At 40.4% G+C, this 19,249-nt stretch overlaps 1 protein-coding gene and 1 long non-coding RNA gene across 4 annotated transcripts in view; one reads left to right on the forward strand and one right to left on the reverse strand.

Moving 5' to 3' along the window:
• Window positions 1-8,815, reverse strand: LOC116419247. 2 transcript variants are annotated; one of them, XR_004229506.1, is made up of 4 exons: window positions 8,744-8,815; window positions 7,348-8,358; window positions 1,888-2,072; window positions 1-842 (listed from the first exon to the last, which is right to left on the reverse strand). It is a non-coding gene; the product is annotated as an uncharacterized LOC116419247 (long non-coding RNA). The 2 variants fall into 2 exon arrangements; XR_004229507.1 differs by having other exon boundaries at window positions 2-607.
• Window positions 8,561-19,249, forward strand: part of SCNN1A (sodium channel epithelial 1 subunit alpha) — a 27,152-nt gene continuing 16,463 nt past the window's right edge. Inside the window, exons 1-3 of one of the 2 annotated variants that reach the window (XM_031938297.1) lie at window positions 8,561-8,821; window positions 9,698-10,052; window positions 18,000-18,258. In XM_031938297.1, coding sequence (XP_031794157.1) covers window positions 8,755-8,821; window positions 9,698-10,052; window positions 18,000-18,258 — 681 coding nt within the window. In that variant the 5' untranslated portion in view covers window positions 8,561-8,754. The other variant, XM_023504563.2, reaches the window with a different exon arrangement.

The raw sequence follows: 19,249 nt of genomic DNA on the forward strand, positions 1-19,249 counted from the left end.
GCTTCACAACTCTTGGAGGTAAGTACTTTTATTAAATACCCCCATTTTTATAGAGGATGAAAGGGAGGCAAATAGAGCTGAGGTCAAATTTGAACTCAGAACATCCTGACTTTCGATTTAGTGCCCTATACCCTTTAATTGTTATTAATAACAAAAACATATAAACAAGACAACATTAATGACTATTTTCTCATTTGTGTACAATTTTTAATGAGTACCACATAAAGGTTAGAGGTAACTGTGGCTGGGATTCACAAGGGCTCAGGGTATCCATCCTTTCCCACCCCACTTTATTTTATTTTATTTTTAAGAATGTACCCATCTTGCCCAGACATGATATCACTATTGATCATCAGTTTTAGCACTACTGCAGCTCAGAACCGAGCCCAGGGGACTTCCCTGGCAGGAGAGATACCACAGTTAACTCTGGAGTCGTTTTCCATTTTCTTCTCTGGTTCATTTTACAGATGAGGAAACTGAGGCAAATTGGGTAAAGCGGCTTGTCCAGGGTCACTCAGCAAGGAAGTGTCTGAACCTGGATTTGAACTCAGGGAGGTGAGGCTTCTTTCCTGGTTCCAAGCCCAGTACATCTAGTGCCAACCGGCTGCTGCAAGAATTTTGCAAACTATTACATTGTGGATCTTTGCACCTTTTCCATGCATGATTTTAGGAGTAGATGGAGCAGCCTTCTCATGGGTTTGATGCTCTTCTGGATGCAGAGCCTGCTGGGGTGGGGGTGGGAAGGCTTTTTTGGGGTTTGGGCACTCCCATTCCTGCAGCAGCTGCCTCCCGCCTGCTTCCTTCCTCTGCTTCTCACTCACTTCCTCTGCCACTTTGAGGATCTGACACAGGAAGAAGGGGATGCAGCTAGAATCTGGTCCCAGCACTGCAGGGAACTGCCCCCCACCCCACCCCTCTGCAGCTCTCTTCCAGCTTTCTCTGGAGGGACACTTTGCCTGTTCCCATGATGCTTTTGCCTAGCAGAGCTTTCATGGCTCTCTGCCCCCTTCCTTTTTTTTGCCTCTGGGAGTTCTCTGTTCCTTCTTCCCCCTTAAGAAATCCATCTGGTTGTAGCTGGTTTAGGGAAAAATCATTTAGTCCCTTTCCAGATCTTTGACTTCTCTGGACACTTTGTTTCTGTGGCTCAGGTTATTATGTAAATCTGGAGCTCTGGTTGGTATAAGCAAGGTAGGCAAATATGTTTAAAATTCTAAAAGAATATATTTTTGGTCAATAATCCTAAATTTCACTAGTTTCTCTTCACAACAAAAGTGTGGGGCTAGGGGAGCATGTGTGAGTGGAAAGACCTTTTTAGCCAAGAAGGAAAGGCTGAGAGAATTGTTCTATATTTTGAGGTGATGGAAATAAATTAATTAAAAAGAACCCTTTGCAAAATTTGGGGTTTTAAAGTCTAAGATCAATTTAAAAGAAGCCAAATTGAGTTAAATTTTAGTTTTATTTATTATTTATCCCTGATGCCTAGCATAATATGTGAAAAATAGAAGGTGCATAATAAATACATGTTCATTGATTGAGCACTAAAAATATGTCCTCTATGATTATATATTCAATAAATATTTTTCTAAAACATTTTTAAAAATTCCTTGGGTGAACACTCTAATGCCCTGTGCTATGCATGATTATGACTTATACACAAGTTAATGGAAGATGTAGAAAGTACAAAATCCCACTGTTCTTATTGTTGATTTAAAAAAAAAAAGTTTTTGATATGGTAAAAGCAAAATACTGCCTTAAAGGTTATCATCCATCAAGGCGTCTTCATCTATGCAACCAAATTATTCATGGTTCCTTGAAAGACATAATACTATCACAAACCTCTGAACATAGTGAATGGTTGAAGCATGATATAGGAAGATATATGCTTACCAGATGTATTTGCCACTGTGCTGGAAAACCATCAGTGCAGAGTCCAAATTGAAGAGGGATTCCTTGTGAATAGTCAGATGATCTTGTTTGTAGATGACATTATACTGATTTTTTCAAGTCCTGGATTTCAGACTTCATGGAATATTTCAGAGCCTCCTAGAAGATATCCGATAACCATTCAAGACCTAAAAGATATAATATTTGATCAGTATACATCTCCCTATATTATATTTCATCTATTTATAATCAGAGAATTGTTCATACCTATTGTTATATTTTTCAAGTCCACACAGGACAAACCAAGTGGATGAAAAATGTCTCTTACGTAAAATACAAATATCAGTTGGGTGGAAAACCCTATAGGTCTTGTCTATCAATATATAAATCTGCAATAGACAGTACAAATGGACATTGGGCACAAAAATAAATAGGCAGAGAAAGGCTGGCTAAATTTATTTTTCCAGAAAAATGCATTACTCCTTTAATGACCCTAAACTTCTCCCTGAGACAAAGTGTGCCTTTTGGCTGTAAGAGATAGAATACACAGCCTTTGAAGAATTGAAAATTAATATCACGTAGTGAGCAATGGAAAGGCTGGGAATGTTGACAATCTGATATAAAGGATTTTGTCAGAAAAATATGTGATAGAATAAAATACACTGGTCAAGTGGTAAGAGTGAGGAATATAGACCGTCCACTTGCTCCTCTGATCCTTTTGATGTCAGGGTAAGCAGAGGAAGACCTTTTCTAAGAGTATACGGACAAGAATAACATAATCTGGGCCGCTGTGGATGGTTTATGATATATCTAAATGGAGGGAAGATACAAATTGTTAAGATCATGGATCCTTTCCAATATTTGAGTGGAGAGAATCAAAAGACCTTAAAAAATACATCTGCCATAGAGTGGGAGATGCATGATAGTGAAAAGTCAGTGAAAGCTCCCCAGAGGGGGGGCATGAGAAAACTTTGTCCTCCATCACTTAGCAAAACTTGATTGAAGAGGACTGAACTATATGAGATGCTCTGAAAAGAATCAGTTCTGTATTGGGGCATGAGGGAAGGATAAGAGAGAGACTTTTCCTGTAGCTCCTGCCTAGAGATAATTCCTGGAGAAATCTTCCTCAACTCTACTCTCCAGCCCAGGTAGACATACCAGAAATAGGAAGGAGGATAAGGAGAGGGAGAGAGTAAGTGAAAGTGTACATAGGTAAGGGCTAGAGCAATGTTTAACAATGTCAGCTGACTGACTTGGGGGCAATCCTTGAAGTTTGAACAGGTAACTGTGAACTGATTTTGGAAGTAATCTTTCTCCAGAGTCACTGATCTCCCCTCTTATGTATTTGAGTCTCATTGTGGAGATCTCATTCCAAATACTCTACTTTTGTGGAGTTTGGAGCAGCTGGGTGGTATAGTGGATAGAGCACTAACTTGGAGTTTGAATTCTGCCTAAGACACTAGCAGTGTGACCCTGGGTCACTTGATTTAAATCTCTTCTTTACCTCCCCCCTCAAAAAAAAAGAAATACCAGCTTAGTGCATCATTCTTCCTAGGACTGTTACCAATTTATCAAGACAATGCCTTAACCCAAAGAACTGGAGCTCAAAGGTAGAGAGGAAGATCTTTGAGGGAAGGGAGAGGAATATATATATATATATATATATATATATATATATATATATACTAAGATATATTTTACGCAAAAAATACTGTAATCATTAATTATTACTAAAATTTGAGTCATTGATAATTCATAAATATTTATTAACCATCTACTCAGACACTATTGGTCAGCTAAGTCAGTGGATAGAGCGCTGGGGCTGAAGTCTGGAAGATTCATCTTCCTGAGTTCAAATGTGGCCATCAGACCTTTATTAGCCCATGGCAAGTCATTTAATTCTGTGGATGTCAGTTACTTCATCTATAAACTGAACTAGAGAAGGTAATGGCAACCCACTCCCCTCTCTTTGCCAAGAAAACCTCAAATGGGTTCACAAAGAATTGCACATAAATGAAAAAAAAAAAAAAGACTGAACATCAATAATAAGGCACTATTAGGGGTCCAAGGTATAAAGACAAAAATGAAAATATCCTTATCCTCCATAGTTTGCATTCTCTAGGTGGGAGACAACACATATACATAGAAATATATATGAAATGAGCACAAGGCACTTTTGGAGGCATTTGGGGTGAAACCAGAAAAGCTTTATGTAGAAGCCTGATGTTGGAGCTAGATTTTAAAATACAGAATTATTGTTATTCCCAGCACCCTCAAAAGTCATATCATGTAGACTTTGCCTCTGTCAGGTAATCAATCTAGAACCAATCAATCTAACAGTCTAGATCTGGTAATCAATCTAGAGGCCCATGACCTCTAGAAGTTTATAATTTAGTTGGTGAGATAAACCAATGTGACCTCTGATTATAACAATTCTTTTCTATGTACATATTATTCCCCTCTTCCCCCAAGTAAAATGTAAGCTCCATGAAGGAAAGCCTATTTTATTATTATTATTTTTAATATTTCCAGTACTTAGCACTGTGCCTTAAAAATATAGTAGGCAGTTAATGAATGTATCTGGGACATACAGCCTGAGCAAAGGCAGAAGCAGTGGTGAAATGGCGAAATTAGGTTTTTCTAAACAATTGTGGGATCAAGAGACCTGTAGTAAAAACTGTCTTCAGCATTGACTGTCTGTGTGATCCTGAACAAATTATTTAATCTCTCTGTGCCTGGAATTTCTCATCTGTAAAATGATCTCTAAGGTCCTTAATAACCTCTCTATGCAGAAGGGACAAGCGATGTTTTCCAGTGAACAAAACAGTTGTACCCGAATTAAAGAAAGTACTTTATGGAATATGTGCTTTGGTTCTATTCACTCATTCAGTAAACATGAAATGTTGGATTGAATTGAAACTAATTGAGCTGAAATGATTCCAAAACCTCCAAAGAGGGATGCAGAATGAAAATATAAACAAGCTCAAAAAAATTCAGATAAATTTACTCAGACAAACCCAAACGTGATTGCAAAAAGTTGAATACAACTGAAAATGACTGGAAGACAACAAATAATACTTAAATACCTCATATACTGTGCTACATATATGTAGGCATAATTACAAGCAATATCTATGTTCTGACTCCCCTCAAATAATCCTAAGGGCACTTTTTCTTTAAATCAGTTCAATTCAACGAATGTTTATGTATAAATGTCTATAGTAAGCACATAAGAAGATGAAAAGATGAGTATGATATGGCCCATGACCTCTAGAAGTTTATAATTTAGTTGGTGAGATAAACCAATGTGACTTCTGATTATAACAATTCTTTTCTATGTACATGTTATTCCCCTCTTCCCCCAAGTAAAATGTAAGCTCCATGAAGGAAAGCCTATTTTATTATTATTATTTTTAATATTTCCAGTACTTAGCACTATGCCTTAAAAATATAGTAGGCAGTTAATGAATGTTTGTTGAATTGAATTTGAAGAGGTGAACTTCAATTAGCAGAAACTGAGATTAAGCAGGGAATAGATTTTTTTTTCCCTGTGGGACATACAGCCTGAGCAAAGGCAGAAGCAGTGGTGAAATGGCAAAATTAGGTTTTCTAAACAATTGTGGGATCAAGAGACCTGTAGTAAAAACTGTCTTCAGCATTGACTGTCTGTGTGATCCTGAACAAATCATTTAATCTCTCTGTGCCTGGAATTTCTCATCTGTAAAATGATCTCTAAGGTCCTTAATATTGCCTCTCTATGCAGAAGGGACAAGCGATGTTTTCCAGTGAACAAAACAGTTGTACCCGAATGATTTTTTGACACTTGCCATTTTGGTAAATAAGACATTATTTAATACCTTGTTTCCTTGAGAGCTGGCAGGGCCCCTTGACAAGGTTATGAAATAGTCAACTTTATCTTCTCATGCTCCAGAGCCCAGAACCTGCCTCCTTTAAAATCTACTGATAAGAATCTGATAAATCTATTTACTCCAAAGTATAAATGATTGATGATACTTAAGTTTGGTTTTTATCCAGAGTGTTTGAGTTTTAACAGGTATCATAACTTTAGTCAATAGAGTAATATTATAACTTTAGAATTCCGGTGTCATTCAGCAAATGGGGCTAAAGATAAGGTGTGTATTTTTTTGGGGGGGACGTTGGGATCGTGCATTTTTTGAAGGGGGATGTAGAGCAAATAGTGCTTTCTAAGAAAAATAGTACCAGCTAGATTGATGTCTACTAGTTGGGGTTAGAACTGGGGTTACTGGGAAAATCAAAGATATAGAAAGATACCTTGCCTGATGATCCAGAACTGGATTGAGGAAGTGTTGATGTAGTAACAGATTTATTTGGGGATACCTGCTCTTCCTATTTCCACTTTGATCATTTGTGGAATCAAACCCAGAGCATCATTTTACCACAGACTGGTGATTGGTTTAGTGCAGGAAGTGAGAAGCAAAGATAACAGATATTTGGGGACATAGACCAGATCTGGCTTTCAATTCTATCTCTGTGGTTAATTCACTATCTGATTTGGGACCTTGGTTTCCTCATCATTCAAATAGGAGGAAAACGGACTCTTTCCAACTTCATAGAGATATTATGAAGAAATATTCTAATAAATGCCAAGTTTAAAACCCTTGGAGATTTCTTTGATATCAGTGTTAGCCAAAAGGGGAAATAAGGCCATATCTCTGGAAGAAAACTTGTGTGCAAATAGAGCAAGGGACCATTTCATTGGTTCAATGAACTCTCAGAAAGGAAACTCCCTTTGCCAATGCAAATTGTCACCTTCACCAATGGAGATTGGTATCTTCTCTGCAATTTATGGTTTTAGAAAGTTGTCCAGAGTACTGGGAAGGTGAATGACTTGTCAGGATGATAGTCAATATGTTAGAGAGCGACATGAACTCAGCATTTGCTGGCGATAAGGTTGGCTCTCCATCCATGCTGCCGTTCCCATGTAAATATATTGGATTACTGGTGCCATTTCACATAATGCTGTGTGCTGGCATGTGGTAGTTGTTTTATAAGAGTTTACCTGAACATTGCTTATCTCAGTCCCTTCATCTTTAAGATGAGGCAGTTGGATTTCATAAAAACTTCTCAACTTTTGTGTGGGTCATGGATCCCTTTGGCATTCTAATCAAACTTATGGACCCTTTCTCAGTATAAGATTTTTACATGAATAAACTAAAATATATAATATTGCCAAGGCAATAAATTGTGTTGAAATAGTTTTTAAAATTCAGGCACCCCATGTTAAGAAATTTGATTAAATGATTTCCTCCTCTCCCCATAACTTATGGTAAATTACCTTTGTCTGTGGGGACAATAGATAAAGTCAACCTTTCTTTTCTCTCCTTTGCCCCTCCTTACTGCTGCTTAAACATTTCTTCCCTCCTTAGTCCAGCCTTACCCACTTCCCACCTTCCCCACCTCCACTGGACATTCACTATTTACCTTCTGGTTGGATCAAATCCCTTGCAGAGATAAGAGGAGACACAGTCCCAGCCCCAAGAGCTTTGCTTTCCTCGCAGAGCTTTCTGTCTCCTTCCTCCTTAGGTCAGCAGCTCTGTCCACTCCCTGCACCGAGTCAGCCACCTGCTAAGTCCTGTGACCCCCTGCTCCGTCCAGCTCTTGTTGACACTCTCTGTGTCCCCACCCTGCTTTTGCCAGCCTTAGTCCTCCTCTCTTTCCTAGCCTACCCAGGAACCTTCTTGTAGCACCTATCTTTTGCTTCTCCCTGCTTCTGCCCTGATCCTGGCCTGTTTCCCCATGTTCACATTCTTGTCCCTTTCTGATCACAACAGTGGCTATTACACATTCCTAGCCTGGCAGTCAATGGTGCAAAAAAGAACAGAATGTCCTGCGCCCTCACCCATCCCCCAAGCCTCACCTTGGCTCCTTCCCAGCAAAGGCAGTGTCTGGGAGGAGGAGGGAGAAGGGAAAGAGATGGTCTGTGCAAAGGGGAGGGGTGGAGCAAGAAAAGGTTATCATCAGCCAGCTGGGAAGGACAGCTCACATTCTCCTAATATTTCTTCTCCCCTACCTCAGGCACAGCTGCCCTAGCAGCCCACCCTAAAGGATGCTTTTCACCCGATCCCTACATGGGGAATCTTCCCTCTTATTCCTGAAGGCGACTTCTGTCTCAGTCTTTATTACCCAGTTTCCAGAAGCTGGGGAGCTACTTATTTACTGTGATTTCCTTTCCCCTCCAATCTCATGTGCCCCTAACCACTAATTTCTCTAGCTTCCCCTTGTTATGCCTGTTTCCCTCACTCCATCACCCTTGCTTTCACCCTTTACCCTATTGTTCCCTTCTTTCCTACTTCCTTTGTTCTTTACCCATTTTCTTTACCTACTTCCCCTTTCTCTCTGTTTTCTCCCCTCCAGCATCTGGATTCCCCAAGTTTTCCAGTTCTTTGCCATCTGGGAGACCTTGGCAAGTTGGTCGGGTCTCAGTTCCCTCATCTGAAAAATGAAGGGGTGTATTAGATATTCTGAAGATGTAATGAAAAGCTCGTATGAGATAACTGGTGAAATCTCTTCCAGCTCTAAATCCTATGATGATATTATCTATCTCTCATTCCATTTACTTTCTCTGTCCCTAGCTGCCCTCAATTCAAAGTTCCTTCCTTTTTTTTTTCCTTCTCTGCTCTTTTAGTTTTTAATCTCTTTTTTCCCTTTGCTTTTCTTTTCTTCCTGGTAGTTCACTCATCCCACTGGACCTCCCCACAGAGGCAACCCCCCCAAGCTTCTCCTACACCACTAAATTTTTTGGGGCTCTCTATTCCATGCCCACCTTCCTCTCCACTGACTCAGGCTCCTCCTCTGCTCCTCCCCACATCCTGCTCACCTTTAATTGAGATGCTAATGAGGCTTCTGTCACTTCCATCCTGGGCGGGCTGGCTGGCCAGGCCACTGCACCTGTCAGGTGAGAGGGAGGAGAGACCCAGCTGCCAGATTCAACTGGAAAGAAACCAGTCCCTGCCTAGCTATTGCTTGGGAGTAGGGAACTGGAGACAACTCAGACCTTCTGGAACCTACAGTCTCTGAGGCTCAAGAAAGCCGAGAACGAAGCCTGAGTGGGTAACACAGAGGAAAAAGTAGAAATATGATAGGTTAAAGTGGGGAGGAAGTGGAGAAGGATGGCACAGAGACAGACAGACAGACAGAGAGATGACAGGTTAAAGTGGGGAGGAGGTGAAGGAGGATGGGACAGAGATAGACAGAGATATGACAGGTTAAAATGGTGGGGTAGGAGGGGAAGGAAGAGAGAGAAAGAGAGAGAGAGAGAGAGAGAGAGAGAGAGAGAGAGAGAGAGAGAGAGAGAAATGGATGCAGAGACAGTGATGAAGAGACAGAGAGGCAAAGGGACAGAAACAGAGAGACAGAGACAGATTAACTTGGAGTGAAAAAGAGAAAAATTAAAGAATTCTGGAATGAGTAGATAGGAGAACCTGGGACAGAAGAGAGAAACTAAAAATTAGCCTGAAAGCTTTAGAAAAGCCCTCACTCTAAAGAGTGGAAAATAGCTGACAGAGAAGGAAGAAGTGAACCAACTACTTCAGGACTGGTGCTAACCCGCCCAAACCAGCCAATTAGCTAGTTCCAGAGGACAAGCAGGGAAAGGTGGATAGGTAGAGAGGAGTAGAATTGTCCTCTCTCCTGTCCCCCACCCCCCTCACCATTCCAGGAGGTTTGGTCCACTCCCAGCCTGAAGATATGAAAAGGAGTCTAGGTTGATGATCATGGAGGTAGGTGAGTCAATAGTCTAGCCCTTACTCACATTATCTACTCCTAATCCAAGGCCCCATGAAGGAGGAAAAACTTGAGCATGGGGGCCGGCATCCCGAGCCAGGAGGACCCCAGAAGGAGGAGAAGGAGGGCCTGATTGAGTTCTACCATTCCTACCGAGAGCTCTTCCAGTTTTTCTGCAGCAATACCACCATCCATGGTGCCATCCGACTGGTTTGCTCCAAGCACAACCGAATGAAGACGGCCTTCTGGGCTGTATTGTGGCTCTGTACCTTCGGGATGATGTACTGGCAATTCGGCCTGTTGTTTGGGGAGTACTTCAGCTACCCGGTCAGTCTCAACATCAACCTCAATTCTGACAAGCTCGTCTTCCCTGCAGTCACTGTCTGCACTCTCAATCCATACAGGTCAGTCTGCCCTTAGTCCTGCTGGTTAAACCATAAACCGTAGGGCTTTGATCTCATCAGATAGAGGGATATCCCAGCCCTTCCTCTGCCATTGAAAAACCCTGATTCCCAAGGGGAGTGACCCATAGCGCTCAGAACTCAACCTTTCAACAGACCCCAGCCTCAGCTAGAGCTAAGCCCTGCCTACCTGTTGATCGGATTCCCCTCGCAACCCATTCTGAGCAGGTTCAAATATTAGCTCTGGGGCTTGTTAGTTGTGTGGCCCTGGACAAATCGTGTAACCGCTCTGTAAAAAGGGGACAGTGAGCTTTGAACGTGTTCCCTAAAACTTAAAGCACTGTGAATCCAAGATTGGACAGGAGATAGTGTTATATACACTTGTTCTTTTCTTCCCGTCTCCCTCACCTTCCCAAGCCAAGAAGAAAATAGAGGTACTCTTTAATTTCAAAGGAGAGAAAGTGATTCGAAAAGGTGGTACGAACCAGAGGCAGGTGGTGGGAAGCTGGCTGAAACCAGCCTGTCTTTCACTTTGGGGAATGGATTTCTTTAGAGTGGGTGGAGTTGGGACTGCAAAGCAATGAATGAACCCACTGGCAGAAGGGAGGGAAAAAAGGGAAAAAGGAAGAATAGGAAAGCTTCCCTCTTAAAGTTTGCCTGGCCTATTCTATAGGATTAATTAGGAAGAGGCCGATCCCAATTTATAGTATTACACTGCCAGTACTTACAATATTGCTTCCCAGATTAGAGGTCTGTCTCCTTCAGTCTGGAGGAGATTCTTCCTATGACTTCCTCTGTCCTTTTTTGTATGATATTATGTTATCTTACTTAATCCCTTTCCTACACTTCAGATTTTACATCTTTACTGACCCTTCCATTTCCTCGGATCCCTTTCCCCCATGACCCCTTCAATCCCTCTGATACGTCCATCCTTGGGACCCAGTTTATCTGGAAGTCTTTGAGTTCCATTATTTCCCATTTGACTTGGAGGCTGAAGGGAACGATAGATGTTAAGTAGGAGACGAATGTGTTGTGTATGTGTATACATGTACATTTGTTAACTCATTCATCACTTAGGTGGTGCAGTGGATGTAGAGCCACCAGACTGAGTTTAAAATCAGGTCCCAGATACTTACTAGCTGTGTGACCCTGGGTAAGTCAATTAACCCTGTTTGCCTCAGTTTTTCCATCTGTAAAATGAGCTGGAGAAGGAAATGACAAACCATCCCAGTAGCTTTGCCTAGAAAATCCCAAATGGCATCGTGAAGAGTCAATGACTTAACAACAGTAAACTGTAGAACAAGGTCCAGGTCCTCTGTGTCTTTGACTAACTTCCTGGAGATTGAAGGGATGGATGGAGAGTCATGAAGAGGAAAGTGTACTTAGTAAATGCTATTTAGAATTATGCTTACATAATTTCCATTGTATTATATTTGCTCACAAACAAGATTCCCTCTAGGACCATGTCCTTTCTTCCTCTCTTACATGTCCCCCCACCCGCCTATCCCCAATTTCTGGGTCCTTTTGTTGTTGTTCGGTCACATCAACTCTTGGTAAACATACTGGAATACTTTGCCATTTCCTTCTTCCGCTCATTGTATAGATGAGGAGAGTTAAACAGGGTTAAGCTACTTGCCCAGAGTCACCCAGCTCATCAGAGTTGGAGGTCAGATTTGAACTCAGGAAGATGAGTCCCCCTGACTCCAAACCTGGGGCTTTATCTACCTTGGTCTCTATTTCCTTTCCCTTCTCCACTTAATATCCAAATCCCTTGAGGGTTTTTGGGTTTGTTTGTTTTTTTTTTGGTAGTTGTTGTTCCTAAATTGCCCAGCCCACCATACTTTCCTAAACTAGGGTGCTTAACTTTCGGGATGGAGTGGGGAGATGACTTGTTAGAGCTAGCTCAAGCTGCAAATTTAGTCACAGGGACTTCCGTAAAGCCTCTGAGACTAGAAGGCACTCCTAGCTTGGAGGATCACTTGGCCAGGGCTAGAGAAGAGAAATTGGGAGGAGTAGTTAAATACTGTGTTTGTCACTAAACAAGTAAATGAAAGAGGCCCTGGCCAATCACCTTACTTATTAGATTTATTGCGTACTGGGCTAGGTGAGGGTGAGGGAGAACACAAAGAAGTTTTGGGCTTGTGCCCTCCAGGAAGTTATTACCTCACTGGAGAATCAAAACATATACATAAAAAGTTAAATAACAATATGAGACCATAGGTTTCAAAATAGAAATACTTAAGTGCTAGGTTGGGTAAAGGGGAGGGAGAGATCTTTGTGGGCTGGGATAGTCCAAAACAGTTTCACAAAGGAAGTGAAATTTGGACTGGCACTTGAAAAACTGGCAAGCCTGGGAAAGGTGGAAAGGGCAGAGGGAGGGAAGTCATTCCAGACTAGGGGAGTGGTGTCCCCTAAACCAGAATAGAGCATATGTTCTTGGAGAACAATGAATCCAGTCAGATTGCAGTGGAGGCTCCTGGAGATAAGTAGAGGCTTAGATTAAGGAGGTAAATTGGAGGAGAGTCTGGGAAGGGAGATAGAGAGGGAGGAAAGAAGAGAAATGTGTCAGAGGAAGAGAATGTGATGGCATCTTGGCCTGAGTTGTAGGGAAAGAGAGAGACAGAGAGAGAGAGAGAGAGACAGAGAGACAGAGAGACAGAGAGAGACAGAGACAGAGGGACAGAGAGACAGAGACAGAGACAGAGACAGAGACAGACAGAAAGAGAGAGAGACAGAGGGACAGAGAGAGAGAGAGACAGAGACAGAGACAGACAGAAACAGAGAGAGACAGAGGGACACAGAGAGAGAGACAGAGACAGAGACAGACAGAAACAGAGAGAGAGAAAGAGAGACAGAGAGTAGGGAGGGACAAGTTTAGACAGGTTATTTGGGTGATGACCTGGGTCTGAATCAGAGTTTATTGGAAGGAGCAAGAGAGGAAGGGAGAAATGGGTGAGACCTCGGGGAAGAAGAGGTAGGATGCAGTAATGGATGGAATATGAAGATAAGGAGGGTGAGAAGCTGGTGCTGTGGGTGTTTGGGCATGTAGAATCTGTCCTCTCATTGAATTCCAAACAAATCTACCCCGATCTCTGTCTGGGGCTTAAAGAACTGGGAGAGATGAAGACATTTAGGAAGTTGTTGGAAATAGGAGGAAAATTCTCTAGCTAAGAAAAGAGGTAAAAGTTTTAATCCTGTAGTTTGCAAAAGGGAAGATTGAAGATTGGGAAGGAAATTATTTCAGCACATTTTTTTTCTTGTTTGTCATTGACATGTTTTTTAGTTTAAAGGAGGAGTCTGGATGAGCTTCATTTCCACTGAAATCAGAACAAGAGGAAATGATTCCTTAGTTCCTATAGAGCCTTAGCTCTATACATTTAAGAAAGAAATCAGGGATCCTTAAGACAATGAAATATGACAGCCAAAAAATCCATAGAGCTTCCTTCGCTGGAGAGAGAAAGGCAGAGAGGCTCAGGCAATGGGAGTAGGAAGTTTAGGATTGGATTCAACATGGGGTTTAACTCCCAAAGAGAAAAGATCATAAAGAGAGGGAGAGGCTTTCTAGTCTTGAGGACCATGATTTGGATATCCACCGATCTAAGGAGGACCTTATACTTACTGCCACTAAATATCCTGGATATTCTGAAACTGGATCAATTTTTAGGGGGAAAAAGGCTTTGCAAAAGAGTCAGACAATGAATCCTGAGTCTTGATTCAAGGATTATGATCACTGCAACTTTGCTAGGGGATGAGGCAGGATAGGGAGAAGAATCCAAAGTAGGGGAGGGACTTTAGAGATTACCCAGTTTGAAACCCTACCATGCAGTACATAATTCTACAACTTCCTTGATAAACATGCAAGAGAGTTGGACGCAGAGTCTGAAGACCCTCTGGGAAAAGTCATTTCACTCATCGTCTCAGTTTCCTAAAATGTAGAATGGGTATTGTAATGTTTGGAACATTCATCTTCCATGGTTTCTGCAATGCCAGTGATTATTTTTTTAGTCAGCCTCTTTCAATATTGTCTCTTGGGCTCAGCCCTCTGCCTCCCCAGATCTTCTCCATTCTATTTACAATTCTGCTAATCCCTTCACTTGTGAGATATGAAACCTCTGTTCTGCAATTTCATACATCCTCTTCCTTTCCGTCTAGCATTCTTTCTTCTCCCAATAGATGAAATTTCCTCCTCATCAAGTCATCCTTTGTACCAGAAAAAAGGAAAAAGAAAGAAATATTTTAATACAACTAACCAATACATTAACAGAGTGCAACATATTCAATATTCTACATCCATATTCTCTCTACTCTTTGAAGAAAATTTATGCTACAAAATTGTAATGACCATATTTGTCCATAAAAGAAGTGATTTCCTCCACTTCTCTGAAAATGTTGAAGAAAGGGAATTTTAAGTGTGAAATATTGTATATAAAGTTAGACTTTTTCCAATATGTCAGTTTTGCTGATTCCCTCACCTCTTTTAAAATTCTTTTTCATACAAGATGGCATCACTGAGTTTTATTAAAAAAAAAAAAAAAGAAAGAAAAAAGAATTACATTCCAGAACTTCTCAACAATGGAATGGGTTGCCTCATTCATTCATTTCATTAAATAAATGTTCGGTGAGTATAATTAAGTGATGCAGTGGATGAAGTGCTGGGTCTGGAGTTAGGAAAATTCATCTTTCTGAGTTCAAATCTGGCCTCAGACACTTACTAGCTGTGTGACTCTGAGTGAGTCACTTAATCCTATTTGCCTTAGTTTCCTGATTTGTAAAATTTGGAGAAGGAATTGACAAATCATTCTAATAGTTTTGCCAAGAAAACTCCAAAAGGGGTCAGATGGAATTGGACATGACTGAAACAGCAACAAACATGCTGTGAGAGATATGAGATGAAAAGGACTTGATTTCTGCCCTCCTTCTCACATGGAATTCCATGTGTTACATTGCTGCTTTAGGACCAACTCACAATCATTCATTCATTCACCAATCTTACTTTGAAGTCCGAGTCTTTCATTTAGATACTAGCCCCCTTTCATCCTTGTCACTATCATTTACACCTTTCAGAATGCTTTTATACTTTTCTCCAGAACTTTAGCACTGGCTGCCTAGTCTTCCCCATCTCTTTCTTGACATTCTTACCAGTATCTATGTAAATGAGCTTTGCAATACTTTAGCCTTAACCATCTCATCTCTGGTGACAGCCTCCTAGCACAGGGGACCTCATCATCACCATTCAATTTCTCCAGTCCCAATACCACACTTCTGATCAGTGCTAGAAAAAGTGAGGAAAGGCAAATTGTTTGGATTAGATTTGCTGCTTCATGCTCTTTGATCTCAGTCTCCCACTGGGGCAAATGGAAAGTCATTTCTTATTGATTCCTTATCACATTCTCTCCTGGAACTATTTTACATTTTCCACTCTTTCTCAAGCTCCATATTTCATTTTTTAAATTTAATTCAATTAAATAAAAATTGAGTAAACATCTATGTGATTCCCTGGGAAGATGATAGAATCTGAAGATGTAAAGATAAGAACAAAAGTTTTCACCCTCAGGGAGCTTACATTCTATTACGAAGAGAAACATAATAACATAGATGCAGATAAGTGAATATAAAAATTGTTTAAATATAAAACAATTTTTGGAGAGATAAGGACATAAACAATTGGAGGAATTAGTGAAGGATTCTTACATAGAGCTAAGCAGTACATTCACATTCAGGGGCTTGGACATGGATTTTCTACAAAAGGGTCTGAGAAGTGGAAAGAGATGGTATCTAGGAAAAAGAGCTGGGCAGGATGATAGGCAACAAGGAATCAGCAGTCAGTGAATATAGTTGCAGTTCTTCTTTAAAAACAGATTGTTTTTGTCATTTTCAGAGTCTAATAGAAGAGGCAAGTAAATATTAAACAGAATTGTAATATAAACAATGAGCCAAGTATGAATGACCATGGTATACAGTACAGGATTCAGTAGTGAATATATACACATGAAAATAGGGAATTTTACTTGCTTTTTTGCAAGGTAAATATTTAGCGAATGGACTTTCCCCCAATCAAACTAAAGAAACAAAGTTTAACTAAAGAAGCTTAATTTTTAAAAATAACAACTAAATTATCTTTAAAATATAAACTTTTAAAATAAACACAAAACAAGACTTTTTTTTTTTTTTTTTGAAGATGCTATGATGTTCCTGGCCATATGCCTTTTGAAAAACACTAGAAACTGAATTCAAATGTGCCCTTAGACCCTTTAACATTTGTGGTTCTGGACAAGTTACTTAACTCCAACTGCTACACACACACACACACTACAAACCCCAAAACAAAACAAAGAAAGACACTGTGCAAAGTATTAGAGAGACAAATACAAAATGAGATTGACTCTCTCCTCAAGGAAACTTGTTGCTCTTGTTCACGTGACTGACTCACTGGGACCCCTTGGAGCATAGGATGCCAGGTCTCTCCCATCCTCACAGTTTGTCCAGGTTCTTGTTCATTGTTTCCATGGAACTATCTATCCATCTTATCCTCTATCTTATTCTTTTCTTTTCTTTTTTTTTTTTGCCTTAAATCTTTCCCAGTGTATCACAATCTAATATCTGAAACACACATTCACACCCAGAAGTGGTGCCTTAGGAGGGATGTTTTGGTATGAAATGCAGACTTAGATTGACCACCATTTTCAGTTGCAATGAAAATATTGACATGCTTATGGTTCTGGAAAAAAGCTAGACTAAACAAAAGAGGGAAGGGAAACAAGCAGACTGTAGTATGGATGTCAAGAAAATGTAGAGTGAAGCATTCAGTGCTTCAAATATGAGCTGGAACCAGCTTAGGTATCGTGAGGTGCACTCATCAATTAGGGCAGCACGAGCTGAAAAGAATAAGTCATTCAGATCTTGGTCTAGATTTTCATAGATGATAGAGCTGCAGTGAAATGGTCAGGGCTCTCAGAGGAGATGGGATCACGGGAAGTCCCTTGATAATAAATTAATTGAGCTGGGGAAAAGCTCTCCTTAGGGCTATAGGAGTAATAGAGGCTTCACCCTAAGTACCCCCACAAATTCTACTGAAATGAGATATTTAGACTTAGCCTTAGACAGTATAGAGAAAGTGTTTCATGATAGGAAAGTGTTCAGGGACTCAGGCTCCTGTGGATTTCCAGCTCTGGAAAAAGCGTAGGAAAAGGAAAATGTTTCTCTACGTACCATTAGGCAAATGGACTATTGCCTCCTTCAGGTGTTCCCTATTCCTTAAAGAAATTCAACTCTCAATAGGAGGGAGTTAGCTAGACTTTCTTGGTAAAGACCAGCTCAATAAATGTTGTTGGTCGATTAACTACCAAAAAATGCCAGTTTCCGTATTCTAATCCTTGGAAGACGCATATACCTTTCATGCTTCCTCTCTGTCCTCTTCCCCCACTCCCCACCAGTCTCCCTTCAGTATGAAAACTTTGGGCTAACATGAGAACCAAGATCCATGAAGTACAGAATATGGAGCTGGAAGCAGAATAACTGGGTTCAAAATTCTGGATCTGGCTCACTGGACCTTCCTGGACCTCACTGTTTTTATTTGTAAAAGAAAATATTTAGATTGGATTAGAAGTTCTTAATCTTTTTGACTTCTACTAAATTGTTAGAGGAATTTATAATCAAAGGAAATACTAACTTTCAGTTGGACATTAGTGAAAATAAAGATGTAACTTTTTTCCCATCCAAGTTCACAGAACCACTAAAATCTTTCCATAACCTTAGATAATGCAAAGACTCCCTAGAGCCAAATAATTCTTCTGTTCCCTTCTAGTTTTAACATTCTGTGAGTCTGAGAACACAGGAGTCACTTCTATTCGTGTAAATATGAGCAGAGAGACTCGATTTACTTCCTGCCTTTCTTTGGAACACTGGTAGTCTCTTGACAAGCCTCCTACAAGAAAATTATGCCTTTTCCAGGTACACTAAGATTCAAGAAGATCTGGGAGAGCTGGATCGTATCACAGAGCAGATGCTTTTTGACCTTTACAAGTACAACTCATCACGTAGTCTCTCCAACAAGCCTCGACTCCGACGTGATATCTCAAACCAATTACCTTATCCTTTAGTTAAGATTCCGTACCCCCAGTCCTTCAGTCATCACCGAAGTGGAGCCGCAGGAGTCCAGGAGAACAACCCTCAGGTGGATAAAAATGACTGGACAATCGGTTTTATCTTGGTAAGACCCTTCTCCCATTCTTGCCTTCATTCACTCCACTGTTACATCCATTTCCAGGTCTCTTTGCCCTACCCCAAGTCCCTATTCCAAACTCTTTCTGGATGAGGTTCAATTTCCTGGTCCTATTCACTCAAATTCACTCATTTGTTCATTTACTTAATAAATGTTGATTGAGCATATATTATATGAAAGGCATTGTATTGAAGGTTGTAGGACACATAAAAATGAATGTAAAACTCAGGGACCTAACCATGTTATTCCCTTTGAGGGGCATTGAACCATTTTAAGAATTTCTTAAATCAAGACTAAATGACTTAAGAGAAGTATAAGATACAATCATATAAGAGAATCTTATAAGATATGAACAAATAATTTATACAAGGGAGCGAATTGGTACCCCCAAGAAGAAAGAGGTATGAACAAATAACTTATAGAACATAATTTGTGCCATTAGAGAAATAAAAAAAAATTTCGAAATGTCCCTAAAGAATGTTCATTCTTTAATGAACAAGTTTTCCTACCCCGCTGTTATTGGCAGGGAGTGGAACATGGTATGGTGAACAGGACTTTGTTTCAGAGTGCTAGAATTTAGAGAGTGCTGATGGTATTTGTGATCTTTAAGCACTGTGGGAATGAACAACTTAGCACTTTGTTAGCCAGAATTGTTATTTAATAGGAGCCATTTGGAGCTGCCTGAAACTTGGATGAGCTTGTATCCAGCTCCATCCTAAGTTTCCATACCTGTGATTGACCGCCTCAGTAGGGATTTCCCAGTGTATTAGGGTCTTTCTCCCCAAGATGGCCCCAGCCAAGGTAAGCTCATCTCCATCTGCTTTCCCAGAAACAGTACTGGGCTATTCAGGAATCCTCCATTTCATGCTGTAATGCCGAAGAAACTGAGCAAGATTAGAGACCAATTCAATAATTTATTAAATGGAGAGAAATACTGGGACCAATGGATCCATGTTGATCCCAGGGCTAGACAAGACTA

Source organism: Sarcophilus harrisii, chromosome 5, assembly GCF_902635505.1.
Source record: "Sarcophilus harrisii chromosome 5, mSarHar1.11, whole genome shotgun sequence".
NCBI classification, from domain to species: Eukaryota; Metazoa; Chordata; class Mammalia; order Dasyuromorphia; family Dasyuridae; genus Sarcophilus; species Sarcophilus harrisii.